Source organism: Cebidichthys violaceus, unplaced genomic scaffold, assembly GCF_023349555.1.
Source record: "Cebidichthys violaceus isolate CVI_PGR_0920_01 unplaced genomic scaffold, fCebVio1.0.p SCAF_37, whole genome shotgun sequence".
NCBI classification, from domain to species: Eukaryota; Metazoa; Chordata; class Actinopteri; order Perciformes; family Stichaeidae; genus Cebidichthys; species Cebidichthys violaceus.
In genome coordinates, this window is record NW_027176561.1 from 2,187,723 (window position 1) to 2,209,760 (window position 22,038).

Consider the following 22,038-nt stretch of genomic DNA (forward strand, 5'->3'; position numbering starts at 1 on the left):
TTGCAACACAGCAGTCTCTCCCCAGAGCCTTGGCAACTTGAACTTGGAACTTATTAAGCATGCGACACATACAGTAAGCACCTATTCAGTGAAAATACTGACGCACAAAACGTGTAAGATAATTAAAAATTGAATTTATTGGCATTTAATTTTAAATACACAAAATTTAGAAAGTCTAAACCAATACAAATTAGTTATTTTTGTTTGCTGTAAAACTATTTACAAAAAGTATTTTCAAGTTTGAGAGAAACTGTACAGTTATCTGTCAACAGGGGGAGGTCAGTGCGATGTGGGGGTCAGAGAAGTAGTGAAGGCATGTGGGGTGAAAGGCCACCAGTGTGATACTGAACTAGGAGCTTGTTGCAACATCAGTGAAGATAATATTTTGGTCAAAACATCTTCTCTTCATACATTTATGTTCCATAAACGGTTTCCCCAACTCAGAAAGAAGTTTCGAGTTGAACGAACAAACAAAGCAACCAAAAGTTTGGAGCCCAACTGTGGAAATCATTGACCACGTCATTTCCCCATGTGTTGCAATTCAAACTAATAACAGGAAAAGAAACACAGCCAAAACTATCTTTGGAATCCGTAGTAGTTCAAACAGGTTCACTGGGTCATACTTCTTAGGTGTTTCCTTCCAGGGATCTTAGGCCTTCTTCATCTTGCTCACGTGACTGCTGCCGTTCTCGTGGCGAGCGGAGCCGTTGCTCGCTCCGTGGTTGACGCCGTTCTCGTGCTGCTTGCTGTTGGCGTAGACGGCCGCGCCGTTCTGACACTGCTTAACATCCTGTTTCGGCAACCGCTTGCCCTTCACGTAAGCCTGGATCCAGAAGTTGGAGAAGAGCACGAAGAAGAAGGTTCCATACATCCAGATAAGGTGGAGGATCATGGGGAACTGGTAGTCGCAGCTGTCCATGAAGTAGTACTGGGTAGCGTGGAGAGATACCAGGACAAACTGGGTCTGTTGGGAAGAAACCAGGAGTCAGCCAAGCACTTACTATAAATATATGCAGATGAATTTGTCTTGAAGCCTGAACCAGAGTACCAGACATTAAAATTAAAAGACTTGAGTAGTTTAAGACGCTTAGCAAGGCTCTCATGCTGTCCTTGAGCTGATCCCCGAAGCCTACGAGTTGCTAAATTAAAATTAAAAATTGATGATGAAACGAACAACACAGAAAACTGCAGAGTATAGGGTTTCCCTACCAGCTGAATGGCGGTCATGTATTTCTTCCACCACAAAAACTTCTGGAAGCGTGGTCCAGCAGCAGACAGGCCGTAGTAGAAATACATGATGATGTGGACGGTGGAATTCACCATGGCATGAAAAGATCCCATTCCACCTGGGGGTGATAATCACAAACAGCATTAGGCCAACTTAAAGTAGCGGAAGAACCCAAGAATTATCTACGGCCTCGACATTCTTGGAAGGTCAGAGACTCTTGGTTAATCATTTTCTCATGACTAAACTATAACACAACTATACAATAACCTGCAGAAGGTTCCTTTAAAAAAACAAGAGCAGAAGCCAACTGGAGGACAGGGCTGCTGATTGTACAGGTCAACATCCACAAGATTGGCTTACAAGGTAATGACACTAAAACCATTAATACTTTTTAATCAAGATTGTGTTGCTGTGTACTCACCAGGAGCATAGACAATTCCCCACCACCAGGTCCAGGGCATGAAGGAGTGGTGGAAGATGTGTAGGAAAGTCACCTGGCCGTGCTTTTTCCTCAGCACAAAGAAGACCTGAGCGAAAGACGATATTGATCAGTTAAAGTCAAGCTACGGTGACCAAAACTGAAACACAAAGGCGAGTCAAGCAAAAGACTGAACTTACTGTGTCGATGAGCTCAATAATCTTGGAGAACCAGAACAGCCAGGCCACTCGGACCATCTGTTGAGGAGGGAAAAGACTAATTTAATTTTATATTAAATCAAGAATTGCATAACAATTGAGCAGAAAGAGGGGACTTACTCGAAGTGCTTGAGGACTGTTAGACGTATCCACTGGGTCACATCGCCAGGTATATGTTGTGGCCCAACCAGACATCAGGAACTAAATTACAAGAACATTTGATTTACAAGGTTTGTGGTCATTGCTAGATTAAGATCTTTACAGATATAAATTCAAACAAAACTAGACAAATTAAGCGACTTTTTACTCATGTATGACCAAGAAATGTACAAACTGTGTCAAAAAAGTCAATGAATTACAAGTCGTTAAATGTCGGAGACTTTAGGTAACAGTGTCTTACTTCGTAGACGATGATTATCGACAGTGCCACTAGCGAGAAGTTGTAGACTATCATGGCTTCCTTAAGCTGGAAGGGCTTACGATTGGCCATCAAGCGCGGCCCAAGGTACAGTACAAACAAGAGGTAACTCAGCAATATTGCAGACATAGCAACAGGAGTCTGCATCATTGGATATTCCTTCAGCCGTGGATCTAGAGAAAGAAGAGCAATACGTTAGAAAACAATAATATAGAGTGATCTTTTGTATTTAGCTTAGCTTAGTTTAGTTTAAGTCACCTACCAATTCCTGCCAAGAGGTAGTTGTAGATGTCAATGGCATGTGAGCCAATCTCCTGAATCTCTCGAAGCATGTTTGCCGTCTTGAATTGTTGTGACCAAATTATCTGCAAAGAACCAACAAGCTCATTGTTAATTTAATGTTGTCAAGGCCAAAGACAGCAGCAATCCCTCTACCACTCCCATGACAGAAATTCAAAGAGTGATGCATCACTCAATTCAAGAAAACTATATTTTGTCCGTTTTTCAATTGTCACATCTCGGACACGTCTTCTCAATCCAGATGTCTTCTTTTTTGGATGTGTAAAAGAAGCTAACATGTACCATTATCTTTCCTCATCTGTTTTGATCTGTTTCCTAGATAGTGAAATTTCCTAAAATAGTGTTCTCCGTCATGAATGGTTTCAACAAAAATAAAAATCACACAGCTTTTTTTTGGGCTTGGATCAATGAGGAGCATTTTGGAGCATTTCCTGATTCAGCGGGATTGAAATGCAATTATCGACTCATCTCTCCTCAAACAAACACACCCAACAGAAATACCATCAGACATGGGCTGATATCAGAGAGGAGGTGCTACAAGGAACTGGGAGGGAAACCCTCGTCTCACAGCAGGGCGGCACTCTACCGGCTGGCTTTTGTGTCTTGACTTCATGACTTCTGCATACAGACACAGACACACTGCTCTCAAACCACAGAATTCTGACATTGTCATCCAAGTTCCTTAAACTAACAAGTGGTTGTTTTTTTCTTGTTACGTAGTAACCGCACTGAGACATTGCCACTGCAAACTGAATCTATCAGCTCAACTACAACTATGTGCACACACCAATGTTGCTCTGGTTTTCTGACCTGCAAATGTTTCTGTTGACAAAAGGCCATATCAAGTGTACAGTGTATTCACAAAGTAGAGGACACTCAGGGTGCGGCCCTCTCTCCCCACGCTATTGTTGTACAATCTGCAAAGCTCTGAGTTTTCACTGCTCAAGGCCTAAAGAACAGCCCGCCTTAAACCAATATAATTACCAGCCGATAATCCCATGTTGTGGAATGAAGGGCAGGTGAGGAGTGGAGCTCACAGAGGTGCTGCTCAGGTAAAAATATATTTTAAGTGCAAACTGCAGATGTGGATTTTGCCAACACTGAGCTGGATCCAAGTTTAAGAAAGCTAGCTAGCTTTCAGTATCAATTTTTTAAAATCTGTTTTTTTCCCAGGGTGTAAAACCGGCTCTGTAATCTGCACTTGTGCATACTTGTTTTCAAGGCTGCTTCAGTCTAAAACTCACTCACTGAATGCCTCAAGGTAATGAACGTACAACACATTATCTTACATCTTGAAGGACTAACGGCAAAAATAATAAATCCACACAGATACTGAGCTGTCGACACAAAATATGTACAACAGCCCTTGATCTGCTTAAGTTCATATTTAGTGAGTTTATTGTGTCAAAGTTGAAACGGATTCTGAGCAGCACACATCTACAGTTTAAACAGATTGTATCATCTCCGTTTTTTAAATTCCCTCGTACAGTTTGTTCGCCTCAGGGCTTTTCATGCGTTAAGCAGCGTCAACAGGGCGGTATCTTTGAGCTTGATCTTCTTGTGGAGCTTCCAGGTTATTGAGTCCAGCATTCCAGAACAATTTGTAACAGCTGCACTGCTGACTTAGCTTCCATTCGTCAATATGGTGACAACTTGAACTGGACTTTTGTGCTCTTGCAGCCCCTCGCCGTTATCACCAAAATTGAAAATGACGGTGTTGTACAGCAGATCAGATACATGACATTTCAGAAAAGTCTTACGCAAAACACGCTGGTTGTTTTTGAACCGACGGTGAGACATTCGGTCAGGCGCCTCACATTTCAACAAGAGTACCATCACGTCTGTTGTGGACAGTCTGTCTTGTTCTGAGGAAAAATGCTTACATTGAGTTACATTGAGCAGAGGACCGTCGGGTCAGGTTAGTGATAATGTCGAGTTTATTGTGACACCGTGAATTGAGTCGTGGCAGTTTGACGTCACATGGCTTAGAATTTGAGTTCATAAATTGTTTCTTAAAGCCAAAATGTTGGTAACTCACTAAATAGTTGAATTTATACATGAAAAAATAGATTTAGTTTTTGGACACCAAAAGCCACTTTTCTGAGTTCAATCAAATGATGTTGTCGACACTGCAGCAGTGCACAGTGGGATTATACAGAAACCCTACAATTACATATGTAGGATTTGCTTTTTGAATACAAGTCATATAAATCTCCCAGTTTTCAGGTTCAAACTGCTGATTGAACAACTTGTGACTCACTTGAGAGAGATGTTTTAGAGAATACACATAAATAAACTGATTGTGCGAGGTCAGGAGGATAGTCTTGTGATCATGAACACTAAGAAGAAACAGGAAACACAATTTCTGTTATCTTTGAGTCCCAGATGAAATCCCTTCCATCCCAGCTTAGTGAAACCACAGATCTTTTACAAGAGCAGCCGACAGCAGTTAATGAACATCACTGCTCTGACACTTCTACCCATCAGTGACCTCAAACATGATGAGACCACTCAACTGATTTCAATCTCCACCAATTAAAGGCTTGTGTGTCTCATACGAATTGGAACTCCACTGTTAATATGTACATTCAGTGCAGTTCAGCCAAATAAACAAACACTAGTAGTAATTCCACAACATTAGAGGAACATCCGCATACCTGTGAGAGGGGTCCACACAGCGCTGGAGTATTACCATGACGGAGCGAAGACATTTAGCAGACACATGACCGCTTAAGCACCACGCTGCCTTTAGGCGATGACTCTCAAGAGGAATGTCAAAAATGTACAGCCCTGAGCTACACAAGTCCATTCTCAAACCAGAGTAAAATGTTGTTTTAATGCTTCTACAAAAACACACCGTTACGTCTCTATAGAAGAGTGGAAAGGGAGGTGGAACATTTCCTGTGGAGGCCATGTCAATGAATCATAAGGATGGAAAAAGGGAGCTCACATTCACGAGGTAGAAGTTAATGATGAACTGAATTAGGAAAAAAAAAAAGGAGGAAAAAAAGGGAGCAGACAGGAAACCTGTTACACACAGCAAAGTATCCGTTATAAAAAGGACATTTCAACCACCACAGCCTGATAGCCTCGAACACCAAAAGAACAGAACCACTGAGCTGCTCAACATGTGGGCGGAGTTAGTTAGTTAGTTCACCTTCTACGTAACCATATACAACTTACCTCGTTGAGACTAGAATTAACCTCTTAAATCATCAAAAGCCAATGTGGATTCTTCTTTCACAGGACGGCAAAGCCTCTCTGCAAAACTATAAGGACGGGCCGACAGGCAGCAGCAAAAAGAGAGAACAGCAGAGCAGGGAGAGAAAGAGAGAGAGAGAGAGAAAGAGAGAGATGGGGTAGGGGAATGAGAGTGTAAACTGACAAACTGTGACTGGTACAGCAGTCTTCCAAATCCCCACCCTCCCTGACTCACACAGTGGATGAATAACTAGCTCATAGAAGCAGAGGGAGGGGGAAGAGGATGAGCCAGAGAGAGCGAGCACAAGCCAGCGCCAAGACGGAGTACAACTGGGGTGAGATTGAGAGATGGGCCCTATTTAAACCCTAACCCCCATTTAAGATGCTGCTTTGTGACCACCGCCCTGAATTCAAAGAGTCTGAGATACCAACCCCCACCTTTTTCTCTCCTGTTCACCCACACACACACACACACACACGACACACAACTCTGGAGTCGCCCTGTAAGTTTTTCGCTCGGGGATGGGCTGATAATATTATTCACAGGCAGCAGGCGAGAAATCAGAGGACACTGTGTTATCATGAAAGGGGCCATTGTTACCCTGTATTGGCTCTGGACCCAGCCAACACCCATACAGCAAAAGTAGCTTCCATGTTTCGCTCTCTGTTTGGAGATGATCGATGTCATCGCGGAAAATGCCTCTTTTGTTGTTTGTCTGCTTAATATTTGGCAACATGCTTGCTTCATATACTCCTACCTAACTACAAGGAGTACAGCTCATGATAGAGATAAAGAACATTGGAGCTAGGGAGCATCATGAACAGTCATAAAGTCTTGATGTATGCTCAGGGTTGGAGAGTGAGGCTAATGGCAGACCAAAATGAATGCAGCGAGGGGAGAAGGTGACTCATATGATAATGTTTAAAGTTCCTCTGAGCGTGTTGTGTAAGGAGGTTTTTGTCATAGGAAATCACTTACTCTGATCTTACTGCCACACCCATTCATTTCAAAGAGAGGAACAAAACATCATAGCAATTGTAGTCCTTTCATTTTATGCTGAGAAATCATTTTAGTCCTTTGGCTGCAGGGAGGAACGCATAACTTCTGTACATTTGAGAACATAAGTAGTTATTAATGTGGTGTGATGAAACCGCACACAATGACTTAAACATTAAGGGTTTCAGAGATCAAGTCACATGTATGAATCAATGAACAAGGCAGCGTTCACTATTGTGGACTAATACAGAAATAGTCACTGCAAAGTCAGATCATGCTCAAAATGTAGCTTATAAGTAAAATGCAAATAGTTATAAGAACCCTGGAATTCCTATTAAAAGTATGATGTCATCTTTTTGTAAATACTAGTTGAACTTGGTTTAACTACATCTGGCCACAAACATCTGGAATCTGGTGATCTTATCACTGCATCTGATTGGTCACTCGATCCCTGCGGGAGATGGGGGGGGGGGGGGGGGGGGGGTCAGCTCTCCAGTGCATTTCAGCCCCTCCCCCAAACACCAAAACACACCTGACAACGAAATAGATCAGCTTCCTCTACTATAGTGGACTGACAGAGTTATTTCATCTTTTCCTGTGAAACCAACACCTCAGGTGACAATTATTGTGGTTTACAAAGCCTGGAAGAGTTTTGCTCCATCAGAGCAAAACAAGTCATGTTAGAAAAAGTAAAAAGTTAGCCATGGTAACCCTGGTCAAGCAAAAGTCTTGGCTAGTTGGTATTAAGTGTATTTACCAAAGTAAAAACCAAAACCTGAAAAGTTTATTGTAGTAAGTCAATTGAATTTAATCAAACATATTACTGTATTACAGATATAATATGGTACATTTTACGATTATCATATATCTGTAATACAATAATACAGTAATTTACAGATAATCGTCTTCATTTCTTTTATAGTAGCACAAAGTAAATGATACATGCACATGTTCTACATCTGTTTAACCCAACATCTGTCGTCATAACAGCTGAAAGAGATAAAAGGTGGGAGTGACTTTAGAATCAATGAGTTCAACTTATTATCTGAAATGGGAATTATCAAAACTAGGCCAGACATGTGTTGTAGATGAGCAGTGCCAAACAAAATGAATGTGTCCATTTAAGACGGGAAATCAATCCATTACACAAAGTGTGACAGTGTGACAACACATCTATGACTTTATCTTGAAATGCATAAGAGCTACATCAAATGGACTCTACTGACAAAAAAAAGTTGAATTCTGAACTATGGTTAATGTTAGAGAAATTCACTCGAAGCCGATGTAAAAGTAATAATCACAGGACATTTATTCTTGCAAGAAGGAGACAGGGTTGTACACATACAAGGTAATGTGTCAAGACTGCTCAGAGTTTCAACTCCAAGCCACTGGGTTATATAGTTGTAAACGTGCGTACACACAAGTCAGAAGACAGCCCATGACAGGCTGTCTTCACATGAGATAAGAGAAGTGCATGGTATCTTGGTTTTTCACTTGACACTCTGTTCTCGCACGAAGGTCACTCTTGGCGACAGAGGAAACCATGGTTGTAATTTAGCTCTAGGGCAGAAGCTAAACTTACATTTCCCCCATGGCATGTTAATTCCCTGAACATGCGATCACCTGCCTTCCCTAAGTGTCAAAGGAAGTTCAACCAGTCAGCCCACATGTGGTAGGCCCTCGTGTGCAGACCGTATCTTCGATGTCAAATAGGACAAAGATAATTAGACTTAAATTTCCTACAACAGTTAATAAAAACAATAAATAACCCCAATGGATGATCTGGAGACCTGGAGAGTGTAAAAGCAGGAACAAGTGTGCGGCTGAGCACTGAGTCAGATATTTCCACCAGCATGTCACACACTCGTGTGAGGAATCTGACTTTGCTGTCAAGGTACAAGTCTCAGATCAAGCTATGCAATGTCATGAAAATATCTTCTGTCAAGAAATGATGCTTCTCTGAAAAGCAAGAAAAGACTGATGGTGTATTTTGAGTTATTAGGGGTTTGGCTCAGAACTGGGAAGGTTATATTAATGTTTATTATGATCAAACACCGTCACTGCTCAGCAGTCATTTGTTGTATATGACAGTTAGTTCCGACCGAGTAATTTGATTGGACAAGAGGCATTCTATTTATACTATCACTCCACTTTACTGGATTCTAATGACCATAAATTACATTCACAATCGTAATCTATCTGGCCTGCGGTAACATGTAGACGCATGTTGCTTGTCCCAGTCAGTTGCAGAACTATTTATGTTGGTGGAGCAAAATAAATCATCCATTTAAACAAATCATAATTTGTTGCTGCTTATTACTGTTAACTAATAAATGCCGCTTGTAGAAGCAAAGACTTAGAGATGCGTATTGTTGGGTGGTCCTGAAGTGGAAACGTCAGTAGCAAATATAAGATCAAGCTAACAGTTTAGTTAATGTAAACTTAGGCCTATGTCTAGACGCTGTGGGTTTTTATTAGATGATGTTTTCTGCTATGATCTGATTAGCTAAACTAAACTTGTTTGTAATGTGGCAACAGCCCCTTCAGCGATTAACACTCAGGGACATCGATCTTATATTTAAAATCTATCACAGCTCTTCAGTATTTAAATGTAATCTTGTGTAATAAAGAAAAAAAAGGGGTAATGTATAACAGCCTCACAAATCCAGTATTGGGCTGAAGGCTTGTTGAGGTAAAGTACACTTTACACATTCAGCATAAACAAAGGCTCATTACATGTACAAATTTAACTTTGGTTAAAGTTTACCCAACACTGAATTTAAAAGAAAAACAACCCCTCCATTAACTCCCTCCCCACTTTTAATGGACCCTTCAATTACCTCAAACTACCGCAGACATTCCTGGTTGGCATGCCTCTCTTTAAGAAGAAATGTCACGTGATAAACTCTGAATCTGTTGCTGCAACCTTGTCTTTTGGTCTGAATATATTAATGCACATTGCATTGCCTTATCAAAATCAAAAGAATATGATTGCACAACCATCTAGATTTGAATGTCGCCCTTAGTTTCCAGCCACGCATGGCAGATTTTTGGTATGATAAAAAATGATACTGGGGATATAAAAATTGAGTGCAATGTAGCCATAAAAAAACAACACACATTTAAGAAAAGCAAACTTTGGTAAGTAATTAAAGTCGTAGTAACCGTGACCCCTCCAGCACAGGAATGTTGCTAAACTTGTCTGGACACTGACATGATTATACCCTCATTGTGTTTGTCTGAGGGTTTGATGTGTGTGTGTGTGTGTGTGTGTGTGTGTGTGTGTGTGTGTGTGTGTGTGTAGGTGGGGGAGCAGTATCACACCTGCAGACCTGGCCGGCCGTTAAACACTGGTCTAATTGTCTTCCCTCCCTCCCTCCTTCTCCCCCTCTCTGACCTCTCTGACCTCTCTGCAGGTCTCAACGACTCAGATGTCTGTAATTTTCCACCGACAACAACAGAGCATCCCGTCCTCACGAATGAGCTCTAACTGGTGCCGATTGTGGACGAACTACGATTACCACCTCCGCCAACCGGTCATGTTGTAGTTTACATCCAAGTTTGTCCAAAATGCCATCACTCCATCATTTTATCTTATCAGAAATTTGTGTAAAAAATATTGTCATAATTAGCATATCATTTCTTGAGTTGTGGCCAAAAATGTGTTTTGTGAGATCACAGTCCAGGTTGACCTTTGTGCCAAATTTGAAGAAATTCCCTCCAGACGTTCCTGAGAACGTTGCATTCACCAGAACGCAACGGATGGGCAACCTGAAAACATAACGCATCCGGATAGAGCTGTCGCTGAAGCTTAACTACTGCAGCTCAGCAGGCGCAGGAAGGATAAGGGAGAGTGAATTAACATGGCGGCATCCTTCAGTTTGTCTCCACACAGAGATATTAACAGGGAGAACTGCAGAATTATGGATCCCACCTAAGTTAACTGCAAAATTGTAGCAACTAGTCAGGGCCCGAGCACCGACGTAGTCGGAGCGGAGGACCTATTGTTATTCTAATGTTTTTTATTATTATTATTATTATTATTATTATTATTATTATTATTATTATTATCGTACCAGTTTCATCGCAAAAAGGAGGTGCTTGGGATACTGGGAATCTTTTGAAATTTGGCACAAAATTCAATCGTGGTGAAAATTCCAGTATTATTGGGGTGTCCAATATTTGCATGACATTTTGGCTCGATAGCGCCCCCTACAGAGTAGCCCCAACTTTGGGTTTGACCTAGCTGTATGAAATTTGGTAGGTATGTGGAACGTGATGGGACGTACAAAAAAGTCAAAAGGAGGTATATCCTAAACCAAACAGGAAGTCGGCCATTTTGAATTTTATGACGTTTTTGGACCGTTTCAAGGCGCCGTACTTTAACGAACTCCTCCTAGAGATTAAACCCGATTGCCTTCAGATTTGGTCAGTATGCTCTTGAGACCTTGGCAGTGAAACCATACTCAAAGATCAAAAAGTTATCGAACTATGTGTCCGTGGCGTGGCGGCAAAAAAACACCATTCGCCATGAAACAGGAAGTTGTTGTAACTCGGCTGTACATTGCCTAATCTGCTCCAAATTTCTCATATGTCATAACATCCTGACCCTGAACACATGTATATGACAATTTTGAATCATAGTAATAGCGCCACCTAGTGGCAACAGGAAGTCATAGGTTGTGTACTTTGACACCCTACTGCTCACAGATTAATCGGATCCTTCTCAAATTTTGTCACAAAAGCCTTAAGACCTTGATAATGCTTCATTGTGAAAATTGTAGGAAGTTGTCGAAGCGTGGCGACGTGGCGGCTCTGCGAATTTCGATCCTTCGCCATGAACGAATAAACTGATGTAACTCGACTCCGCATCATCAGATCTTTACCAGATTTCACATGTTTGATTAAACTCCAGGCCTGAAGACATCTGCAAGCCAATTTTGAATCATAGTCATAGCGCCACCTACTGGCAACAGTAAGTTAAAGTCTTTATACTTTGGCTTGTTTCTCTTAGTTGGAAAATCAAATCAACATCAAATTTGTTCCACACAAATGTAAGAAGTTCATAATGCCAGTTCTCTAAGCTTTTGATGTTTCGTCGAACGCCGTTGCCGTGGTAACGCAGTCTTCGCCGTGAAAAACGATGGTCATTTGGAGAGGTTAAAAAAGCTCGAAACACAAGCAAACTTGACACACAGATCACAAGGACAAAATGTAGTTCTATAATATGATTTTATTCAATCAGAGTGTTAAATCGGTTCAATAGCGCCCCCTACAAAATTTCGACGAAGCAGCCCTCGCAGTACGTTTCACATAGATTAACAAAATTTGGTAGGCACATGTATCACATGTGGACTTAAATAAAAGTCTCTTGGGGCCATGCCCTAAACCCAACCGGAAGTCAGCCATTTTGAATTTAGTCTGAATTTCTAGTGTCGTTTTTGCAATTTCCAGGCGCTCTACTTTAACGAACTCCTCCCAGGGAATTAATCAGATCAACTTAGAATTTGGTCAGAACAATCTAAAGACCTTTGTGATTAAAAGTTACTCAAAGCTTGTTGTTTCGTGAAATGCTGTTGCCGTGGCGACGCATTCCTCGCCATGAAAAACAAAGGTGTTTTTGAGGGGCTAAAAATACTCAAAACAAAATCAAACTTGTCACACACATTTAAAATCCTGAATGTAGTTGTCTGATGTGATTTTAATGCTTCAGAGTGGCAACTCGGCTCGATAGCACCCCCTACAATATTTCGACGATGCAGCCCTCGCAGTACGTTTCACCTAGATGTATGAAATTAAGTAAGCAGGTGTATCACATGTAGACTTAAAAAAAAGTCTTAGGGGTCCATGCTCTAAACCCAACCAGAAGTCAGCCAATTTGAATTTTGTATGAATTTCTTGTGGTTTTATTTCCTTTTCCAGGTGCTGCACTACGAACTCCTCCTAGGGAAATAATCCGATCAGTTTAGAATTTGGTCAGAACAACCTAAAGACCTTAACGATTAAAAGTTACTAAAAGCTTGATGTTTCATCGGATAACATGGACTTGGTGTCGCGGCAATTTTACATGATTCGCCATCATCCATCAAGCTTTTGTAACTCAACCTTACTTTGTCAAAACTGCCCCAAACTTGACATGCTTGATTGCTGTCGTGATTTTAGGACTTCTGCATGCCAATATTAACTCATAGTCATAGCGCCACCTACTGGCAACCACGGACGTAAACAGAATTCTTTAATAACAGCGGCCCAAACAGGGTTTGTGGGCACACCATGAGAAAAAGACTTCTCTGATCTAAATATGTGCAAACTAAGATGCTTGGAGAACAAAAGTTAATCAACAGTGTTTTTCAAACCATGTCAGTGGGCATTAGTATAAATGATCTGTCTAGAGCTTCTACATGAGAATCAGGTTAAATGTTACAATGAATGCTTCACACTACAATCTAAAGTTACAGAAGAGCTTAAAATGAAAACAGTGTCAAATTAAAGTGTTCAAGTAAAAACAAATGACACTGCTGTTCTGTTAACTTTCATGTAAGTCCAAATACAATCAGTAGGACACTGCAGGGAGTTGAACTCCATCCCAGTAACCTGACAGTCTGTTATGTTACAAATACTGAAGCACATTCACACGTTCATTTTCTTAATGATCTTAACAGGCTTACATTTATGATTGTATCGGAGGTACACTCAAAACATTTGAGGCTTAAGACCTGGCAACATGGTCTTGCTATGCTGCTGGTCGACGCAGGAAATATCATCTAACTTGTGCACGCAGTGTATGATGGTCACAGAAATGCATTGCCGCATCAACCAGAGTCCTGCCAGTACCCTCGACGTGTGTGACGTTGCGAGGGCCCGATCAATGCTGCTTGCAGCTTTAATTAGGTATGATGTTGCAAATAATTTTTTTTTTTTTGTAAACCTGTATGACAACTGCTTACTTTCTTCTCTTTTGAGAGATGTAGCTGTTTTATGGAGATCTCGAGAGGGAACTTGGATAGTACGATGTTTAAACGACGGCCAAACCTACAAAAGTTGTAAGAAACCGATGGCATACTGGGAGGCAAGACTGTGCAAAAATGTACAAGTTCTCACTGGAGCCCTGTGTGCAGTATCCTGCCAGTTTAGTAATCTGAGAGGAACAATTAACCAGGATTTGCATATGAGGGTCATAACACCTCCGTCTCTCCTGAAACAACCTACGGATATCTGAATGTTGAGTCTAAGTGTAAACACGTCACATATACAACTTTGCTGCAATTATACTTTACAGATGTCAAACTAAATACAGTTAGTAGGTTTGTATTTAGTACAAGCAAGAACAATACCCAGTTCAATTGCAACACTGTTTCATTAACCATAAGCGATTCCCTCATGTGTGTAAAAAGTTACATTTGTGCACTCATTGAAAGGGTTTTCCTCTCCCACACGAGGGTGTGTCCTTGTAGGTGTCTCATGGGAGAGCATGCAAAACCTTAGTCAGCAAAACAGCTCCAGACTTGATATTTGGGGCAAGTGTAAAACAGGCCCTGCAGACAGGTTGGGATTATGCAAGACATAATCACGACTGGAATGACTCTCCTCATGCCCGTCATGAATACCTAAGATTCTACTATGACAAGAACTTCTACTCCATGTGTCAAACGTGCAGACGTGTGAGCACTAGAGCGAGAGAGACGGAGAGAGAGAGAAAGAAAGAAAGAAAGAAAGAAAGAAAGAAAGAGAGAGAGAGAGAGAGAGAGAGAGAGAGAGAGAGACACAATCTGACCTTTGGTCCAATTTTCCAAAAAATGATGAGGCAGCATTTTTTAGCAACATTTTTATTTTCTGTTAAATCTCTTCATGGCTGTGCAGACAAGCAAGCGAGCAGCAGATATTAAAAAAAAATATTATTAAAAATATTACCCAGGAGGCAAAGTAATAACTACAGGACACGTTTTTTTAAAAAGGAGTCAATGATGAAACTAAAAACACACCTGAACTTGTAGCCACATTTCAGACATGCTGGTCAAAACACACAACCACAATCATCCCACAGTCATCAGGACATATTTATAAAGGGCATAACAAGGTCAGTGCTGACACTGTGTATCCACTGTCTTCACTTGTTATCCTCCTGTTGTATAATGTTTGATCAAAAACATTTTACTACACGTAGGCTAACGGTTCAGCCACCAAAAAACAGCTTCAAATGATAAACTCACACATTTGAGTGGAAAAAATCACTTAGATCCAATGAAACGGAAATACTGCGAGTATTGGGTAGACACGTTTCATATCTATGAAAACAACCCCGCCTCAAAGTAATCTACACAAGCTGTAGCTTAGGATCCTTAACTGAACCTTTACTGGCAGTCTAACATTTGCCCAAATGAAATGCTGAATGTCAGGAACACGGTAGTTTCTGTTCCCACAGGAAGTGGAAACTTCATTCAACTTTTAGACATCCGAACTTCACTAGTTCTTCACTTAGTCTCACAAACTGACTGGTTTTAAAAGTGCACTGCACAAGGCAGACATGGGCCAAAAGTAAAGAGAGACGGTTCTACAGTGTACCAGAGGCGGCCATTATGAAGAAACGGCCCCCACTTTGAGCTTCAAACGTCTTTAAATACCCGGAGGAAGGACTGAAGAAGACTTTGTAGATGGTCTGAGTCACAAGCTGACACTTACCAATGAGTGGTTTGGAGTAAGCGGTGACTAACATTTATCCACTACCTAGCAAAGCACTTTACTACAGCTGCTCAGTGACCAACAAGAGAAGACTGGTCCACTGTTTGAAGTACAACTGCTGCATAAACACACCTCAGCTCAGCCTGCAACGTTTTCTAGTGAAATAAAAATGTGGTTTGAAGAATGTCTGCGTCATTTTCTCTGGCTGAAACATGCCTTAAATGCGTGTCCTTTTATCAGAGTGTTGATTCTGGAAGATTATGACGTGATAACAGTCTGCAACGGCGGAGCGTTAACAGCCACCACGCTGCTTTAGTGTTTACATTAATAGCAGTAGTACACCTGGGCTGGTAGACCTTGAGGCCCTTTGTCTCCATCCACAGCCGTTAGTTACGACTAATGTTTACATGTCTACACAGAGCTAGTGATCCATACACTACTTTAGGAGGCCATCAATAAGGGGGCCAGCTAACACGAGGCATTCAAGAAACATCACCCTAAGCTCCGGCGCAACATCTTTTGCCTTTTTTGTAAAAAAAAAACCCATAAAGACGCCATCTTATAAACATTGTTCACAATATGCAAACAGGTGCTGACACATTGCCATCTGCCCAATGTCAACTTGACGTGTAAGAAGCAGTGTTATTTAATCAGGATCATATTCAGATGACGCTTAATTGTGTGGTAAAAACGTACAATCGTAGCCTCCCAGTGCTCTTTCCCCATCATGCATTGCATAGACGAGGTGTGGTAGTTAGTGGTTCTTGTCTTTCTCCCACAGTGGCGAAATTAAACGAGAGTTGAACATGACTAATGCTGTTGAAGCAATAAAGTCGCCTGGCAAAATAATCTGAGTACTTATCGAAAAAACATTATCTTTATATATGATACACTGTCAATATTTACTCATGTATTCAGAATCACACGGTACAAAGTTCAACTCCTCCTCCTGCTGCTCAAAATGAGTCAAATGTTTCTCGAGCTTTACTGAAACTACATCTTACAATCTAAAAAAAAAAAAAAAAAAATATGTATGTAAATATGTATCATTTACATACAGCTTGTATGCTGTGTGTGGTAGATAGTTTCATCACCTCTGACCCATTAATGGCTTAAATTTGTGCCACAAACTGGAGCTACCAAGAGCTCTGTGTCTCTAAATAAGACACATGAATGTACCTGAGTCTCAAAGTAAAACCGTTATAATACAGTTATAACATTTGGCCAGTAGGTGGGTTTTTGTTTGCACTTCTAGATCGACTACAGTTAAACTACATCTTCTATAATTCATAACCGACCTGTTAAACAGCCATAACACACACACACACACCAATGTGTTCTCATTACCACTGACATGTACATGTTTGACGGCTACAATGAAACTAAAAGACACAACCATCTGCCTTCACAGTGAGGAGAGAGTCCCGGCTGTCAATGAGCTCTTTGTCCGCAGCACAGGTGCAAATGATGAGAAGAAGAAACCATCAATAGCCCAACACAACTAAGCATATTGTTGAGCAAATTTAATTTCCAAGCACACGTTTTGGGCACAAAACTCGCGCCTAACTTTAATTCGCTTTAAAATAAACAACTATTGATTTACAGTAAAACAAATGAGTTTAGCCATAGCTATTCAAATTATACAAGAAAAATAAGCCACCTGAATGAATAACACTTTGATATGACGTTACGTAAATTGGCAGCGCGCGCAACCCCCCAAACACCAACCCAACAATCTATTTACGCATCTGAAATGAACTAAAACCTAAAACCTCGTCGATTCGACGCATTCCCATCGGTCAAACTGTTAAAATAGCGTTAGAAAAGTACTCACTTGAAATAAAGGCTGTCGACAGCAGCCTGATGACCCAGCGCGTGAGAGAAGTTAGACCTGCTTCCTCTTCCTCTCCGCGGAAACCTTCCTCGCGACGCAAAAACGCTTGATGGAGCTGGAAAATAAAAAAAGGTGGAGTCTTCTCTCTCCACACACTGCTGTGAATTGGGCGCCAAATATGGAGTTAACCAACTGACTGTATCAAATGTCAAGTCACCGCCTATATGAGATCAATCAGCTGCAGCTTCATTCTGCCAGACTCAGCGGTTAATTGGACAAACTAAAGTGTGAGTTAGGCTGCTTCTGATGGGAGTGGACCTGTCTAATCTCTGGAATAGGGTATAATTATACACTGCATTTTGGTATTTGATGTAAAGAGAGCAAATAGTATTTGGCATCATACTACCATCAAAACCAAATATATATATATATATACATATATATATATATATATAAATACCTACCTATATATATATAATATATATAAATACTGTCACAGCCAACTTAAAGGCAGGGTTGGTAATCTTCTATTCATCTATTTATGTTGAAATTCTCATTAAATCCCAACAGCAATCATTGAATCCAATTCTGTCAAAATAATAATAATAATTTCATTTAGCCCATATGTAATGATTGAACGGCCTACTTGACATTATGATGTTACTTTCATAATGATCATTTTGAGGGAGTTGCTTTGTAGGGACCTCAGGCGACTTTCTTGCTGGATTTAGCAACTTTGGGAGCTAATGCTGCTCACTACTTTCATTGGAAAAGAGTTGGCAACACTGAACTTGGTTTTTCGGTTTGATGATTTAAAAAATCTTTAACCTTTAGCCTTTAGCCTTTAACACAATCTCCATATCTATGATATTTCCAACAAAATAAGACGCTAAAATCTAAGGTGGCCCTTGAGGGTCAAAACACAACAACAAATCACAAAATATAACGTCACAGTAACATTTGACAAAACTCAATAACGTTTGACAAAACAAAACAACAACATGTCACAACAACATCACAACATTTTGCAACATTTCAGGAAACACAGCAATATTTCGTTAAGCGCCCCAAGTGAGGGAGTTCAAGTATGTCGGGGTCTCGTTCATGAGTGAGGGTAAAATGGAGCGTGAGATGCAGGCGTTGTACCAGACCGTTGTGGTGATGAGGGAGCTGAGCCTTGATTTAGCTGTCCATTTACACTTCGACCCTCACCAATGGTCATGAGCTTTGGTTGTTGACACAATGAATGATATCACGGATGCAAGCGGAACAAAATGAGCTTCCTTCATAGGGGAGCTGGGCTCAGCCTTAGAGATAGCTCGGAGCAGAGCTCATCTACACTGGGCGTCATATTTGCACTCTTCACACATGGTATAATAATTCCCTTGGGATAAATAAAGTTTAATTTAATCTTATCATCCCGACCTTTGAGAGGGAGCAATGTGCCACAAGGCATCCAGAAAAATAAGTAATTCAGTTTGTCGCAGACTGACAGAATTGTTGTTCAATACGTATACCACTTCCTGTTTGTGTCTCACCTCAATGTGGTTGTGTTTTATCTTTTGTGGTTTTGTGAAACATTTTTGTTTTGTGTGAAGTGTTTTTGTGTTTTGACCCTCAGGGCCCCCCGTACAAAGCATGCCTGAGCTACCTGCCTCACAGTTTTATCTCTTTAACAGCTTTTATCTTCAGGCACACTGTTCAGTGCAGTAGGATGAAAAGGCAACATCATTTATACAACACTGGTATTCAGTCAACGAATGACATAATCTGATCCCCTTAGAGATAAAGGTCTGCTGCTTGTGCATGTCTGTCACACAGCAGCAGCATTACATTTGACACTATTTAAACCTGCGTCTGCTCAGATACGTGTCACATTTAAAAAAAATGATCTAATGCTGGTCACTTGAGGTGAGACACTACACATTTAGGTATTTATTTCGCTACAATTTGTCTATTTGTATGTGTAGCTTTCTCAAAAATCATGGCATTTTGCATCAGATATCTTTTAAAGGCTATTTTCTCAAAATTAGTTGTTTTTTTTCTCACAAACACACCAAACCTTCCACTTTCATTCCAAACTATAGTCTGAAGGTTTTTACTGAGGTATGTATATCATTCATAGCCTGATTTATAGAACATTTTATTCCTAAAAACGTTTTTTATGTCTGGAAAATATTTTGTTGAAACCTCTGACTCTAATATGTCAACGAAATGAAACAAGAATTTCAAACCTGGCTTTATCCAATGTTCAGATTTCTGTTCTGGAAATAGCTGCTAATTAGCATATATTTAAAAAATATAGTACCTAATTTGCATATTTAAACAGAACATTTCAGAAAACTTGTCGTACAAAAAAAACAATTGTCCAAATGTAAGTAATCAAATGGAGAAGCTTCGTGGTGATATCCTTTCGTTTTGTTTTTGGTCCATATTCACCTGCTGTCTCCTTTTTAAAGTAATCCCACATTAAAGTGAGATGGATACTGCAATGGGTGACGTTCACCTGTAATGATTACACAGAGAACACAGAGAGATCTGTATTGAGTCGGACACCTGCTCTGCTAACATGATCATAAATCATCAACCTGTGTCTGTTACAGTACCCGAGGATTCCAGGTGAACTTGTTTACTTTTAGTTGAGAACAGATGGTAGCAAAACATATTTACAGTTCAATACAGGCATACCACTTTCCCCAAACCCACAGCTACAACTGTGTCATTAAACTTTGGGTTTGTTTGGACAGGCAGCATGTTCAATGGTGGTAGTGAGTGCCATGCTGAGTGACGATCAAAGCTGAAGAGAAGGCCTGACTGGTTGCACTTCCTCCTGTGTCACATTTCTGGGCATGACAGAAACACTCAGAGCTAAAGTAGAGCATAGAGCAGCAGCAGACCTATCTGTCATGCATTTCCTGTGTGAAATGTTGTCACTTTGGGGATTTTTTGAAAAATCGTACTTGCATTATGTCAGCTGTTTTGGTTAGATCGCATGTAATTGTATGTAAAAGATTATAGACCTTTTTCTGTCCAACATGGACTTCTACTCCTTTTGAGTTGAGTTTGGTAAACTAATCCAACACTTAACCTCAGTTTAAAAGTGTATCTTCCACTTATTCTGAGGCCACTTTCTTTATGTATTGTGCAGTGTACAAACATTCTATGCCAAATTGATAAGCATTAAACAATATTCAATCAATATTTAAACCCAAACCACCCGCTGATCTGAAAACAAAGCTATTCCTCTGATGATAGTTAAATCATCACTTATAACCCAGAATATAGAAAGTGTCATGAAACTGCACTCATAGTAATAGTCATAGTGACCCCAAGTGGATATGTTGTGTCACTGCAATTTATGACTACACTCCAATCCATGTCCCTTTATTATTTAAGCACTGAATAGTATAAAGGTGGCGATGCAGAATTAAATTGATAAGAAATTCAACAAAATATACAAAAATACATACATATATATACTTATGCATACATAATGTCAGTCGATATGATACCTGGGCTTTAGGTATCGGCCGATACCTTCAATATTGTTTTCCTAACTTTGCAGAACAAAATGTAACAAATAAATACATAGGTATAAATTCACTGAATTGTTAGTTATCATTAGAATAATACGTTATTCGCAGAAATTGCAACTCAACAAATTGGTCAAAAAAAGTTAAACATGAATGAAAATACCAGTTTATAATGTATACAGTATATAAACATAGCATTGGATTGAACAGATCGGCTACTTTGCCACAATACCAGCTATTTGAGTCAGTATCGGCCCGATTGGAGCATCCCTAATTTAAATGATACAAATAATATCATAATCATGCGTTTATGTCTCAGGTTGAGTCTTCGTAGCACATGTTTGGCTCCATATATAGTCAGGAATAACTTTTCCAAAAAAACAATTCTCACCTCGTACAGTACAATATGTCTTGAAAGCAATGACTGTGAGGAGGGTCAGAATTCCTCCAATGCAGCAACATGAAGCGTCTTGAGATAAAGGAAACAATAAAATCTCATTATACCTGTTGCTTCATGAAGGACCCCAAAATTGGGAATCTCACCCCCTCAATTCAACTAACTGACTTGATTGCTGCAGCTCAGTTAAACACTTGTGTTTCGATAAGGACACACACTGAACACTGTTACAATATTGTAATCCTGGTAAGGAAGGCATCAGTCATCACAGATCTAACTCTAGTTGTCTGTCTGCTAGCTTTTGATCTTGTTGCTCCATAATTAAGAAAATGTAAATCATGTCATAAAGCTGAACCTGTGTGAATGAGACTTTATCTCATCCCGGAGTTTTATCATTCATTACATTACATTACATTACAGTCATTTAGCAGACGCTTTTATCCAAAGCGACTTACAATAAGTGCATTCAACATTGGTAATCAAAAGAACTACTAGTCACCAGAAGTCATAAGTACATCTCCTTTTCCAAACAAGCATCTAAGAGCATGAAGCAGAGCATAACTCAGAGCCTCCATTCTGGAGGGACTCGTATCACAAAGAATAGACCGCTTCTTCTTTGCAGGTTGGGTGCCATTACACAGCAGAGAAACAGACACCGTCTTCATCTTAGCGGCACCCATTCACCTTTGAGACAAAGCGAACAGTCAGGGCAGCTATCAGGAGAACACTCAGTCCCCGAGGGCACCGCGAGACAGACAGTCAAACATGCCTTGTTTGCTCATGATTTGTGGAGACTAGCATTTTCTCTATTCAAG

The 22,038-nt window shown here is 40.3% G+C and overlaps 1 protein-coding gene across 2 annotated transcripts; it reads right to left on the bottom strand.

The window, feature by feature from the left end:
- Window positions 1–114: 114 nt before the first annotated feature.
- On the bottom strand, window positions 115–17,402 carry elovl1b (ELOVL fatty acid elongase 1b). 2 transcript variants are annotated; one of them, XM_068725885.1, is made up of 8 exons: window positions 17,294–17,402; window positions 2,545–2,647; window positions 2,265–2,455; window positions 1,985–2,065; window positions 1,847–1,903; window positions 1,650–1,755; window positions 1,210–1,346; window positions 115–964 (listed from the first exon to the last, which is right to left on the bottom strand). In XM_068725885.1, the coding sequence occupies exons 2-8, from the start codon at window positions 2,612–2,614 to the stop codon at window positions 650–652; spliced, it is 957 nt and encodes a 318-aa protein (XP_068581986.1). In that variant the 5' UTR covers window positions 2,615–2,647; window positions 17,294–17,402; the 3' UTR covers window positions 115–649. The 2 variants fall into 2 exon arrangements, with proteins under 2 accessions (XP_068581986.1, XP_068581987.1); XM_068725886.1 differs by lacking the exon at window positions 17,294–17,402 and adding an exon at window positions 5,766–5,962.
- Between the last annotated feature and the right edge of the window lie 4,636 nt (window positions 17,403–22,038).

Bases quoted from the DNA above. Each gene is read 5' to 3' on its own strand.
- elovl1b (XM_068725885.1), bottom strand. From the start codon at position 2,614: ATGCTTCGAGAGATTCAGGAGATTGGCTCACATGCCATTGACATCTAC. The intron at 2,066-2,264 runs GTAAGACACTGT...CTTGTAATTTAG, and splicing joins CGATAATCATCGTCTACGAA to TTCCTGATGTCTGGTTGGGC. The intron at 1,904-1,984 runs GTAAGTCCCCTC...CCTCCTCAACAG, and splicing joins ACAGTCCTCAAGCACTTCGA to ATGGTCCGAGTGGCCTGGCT.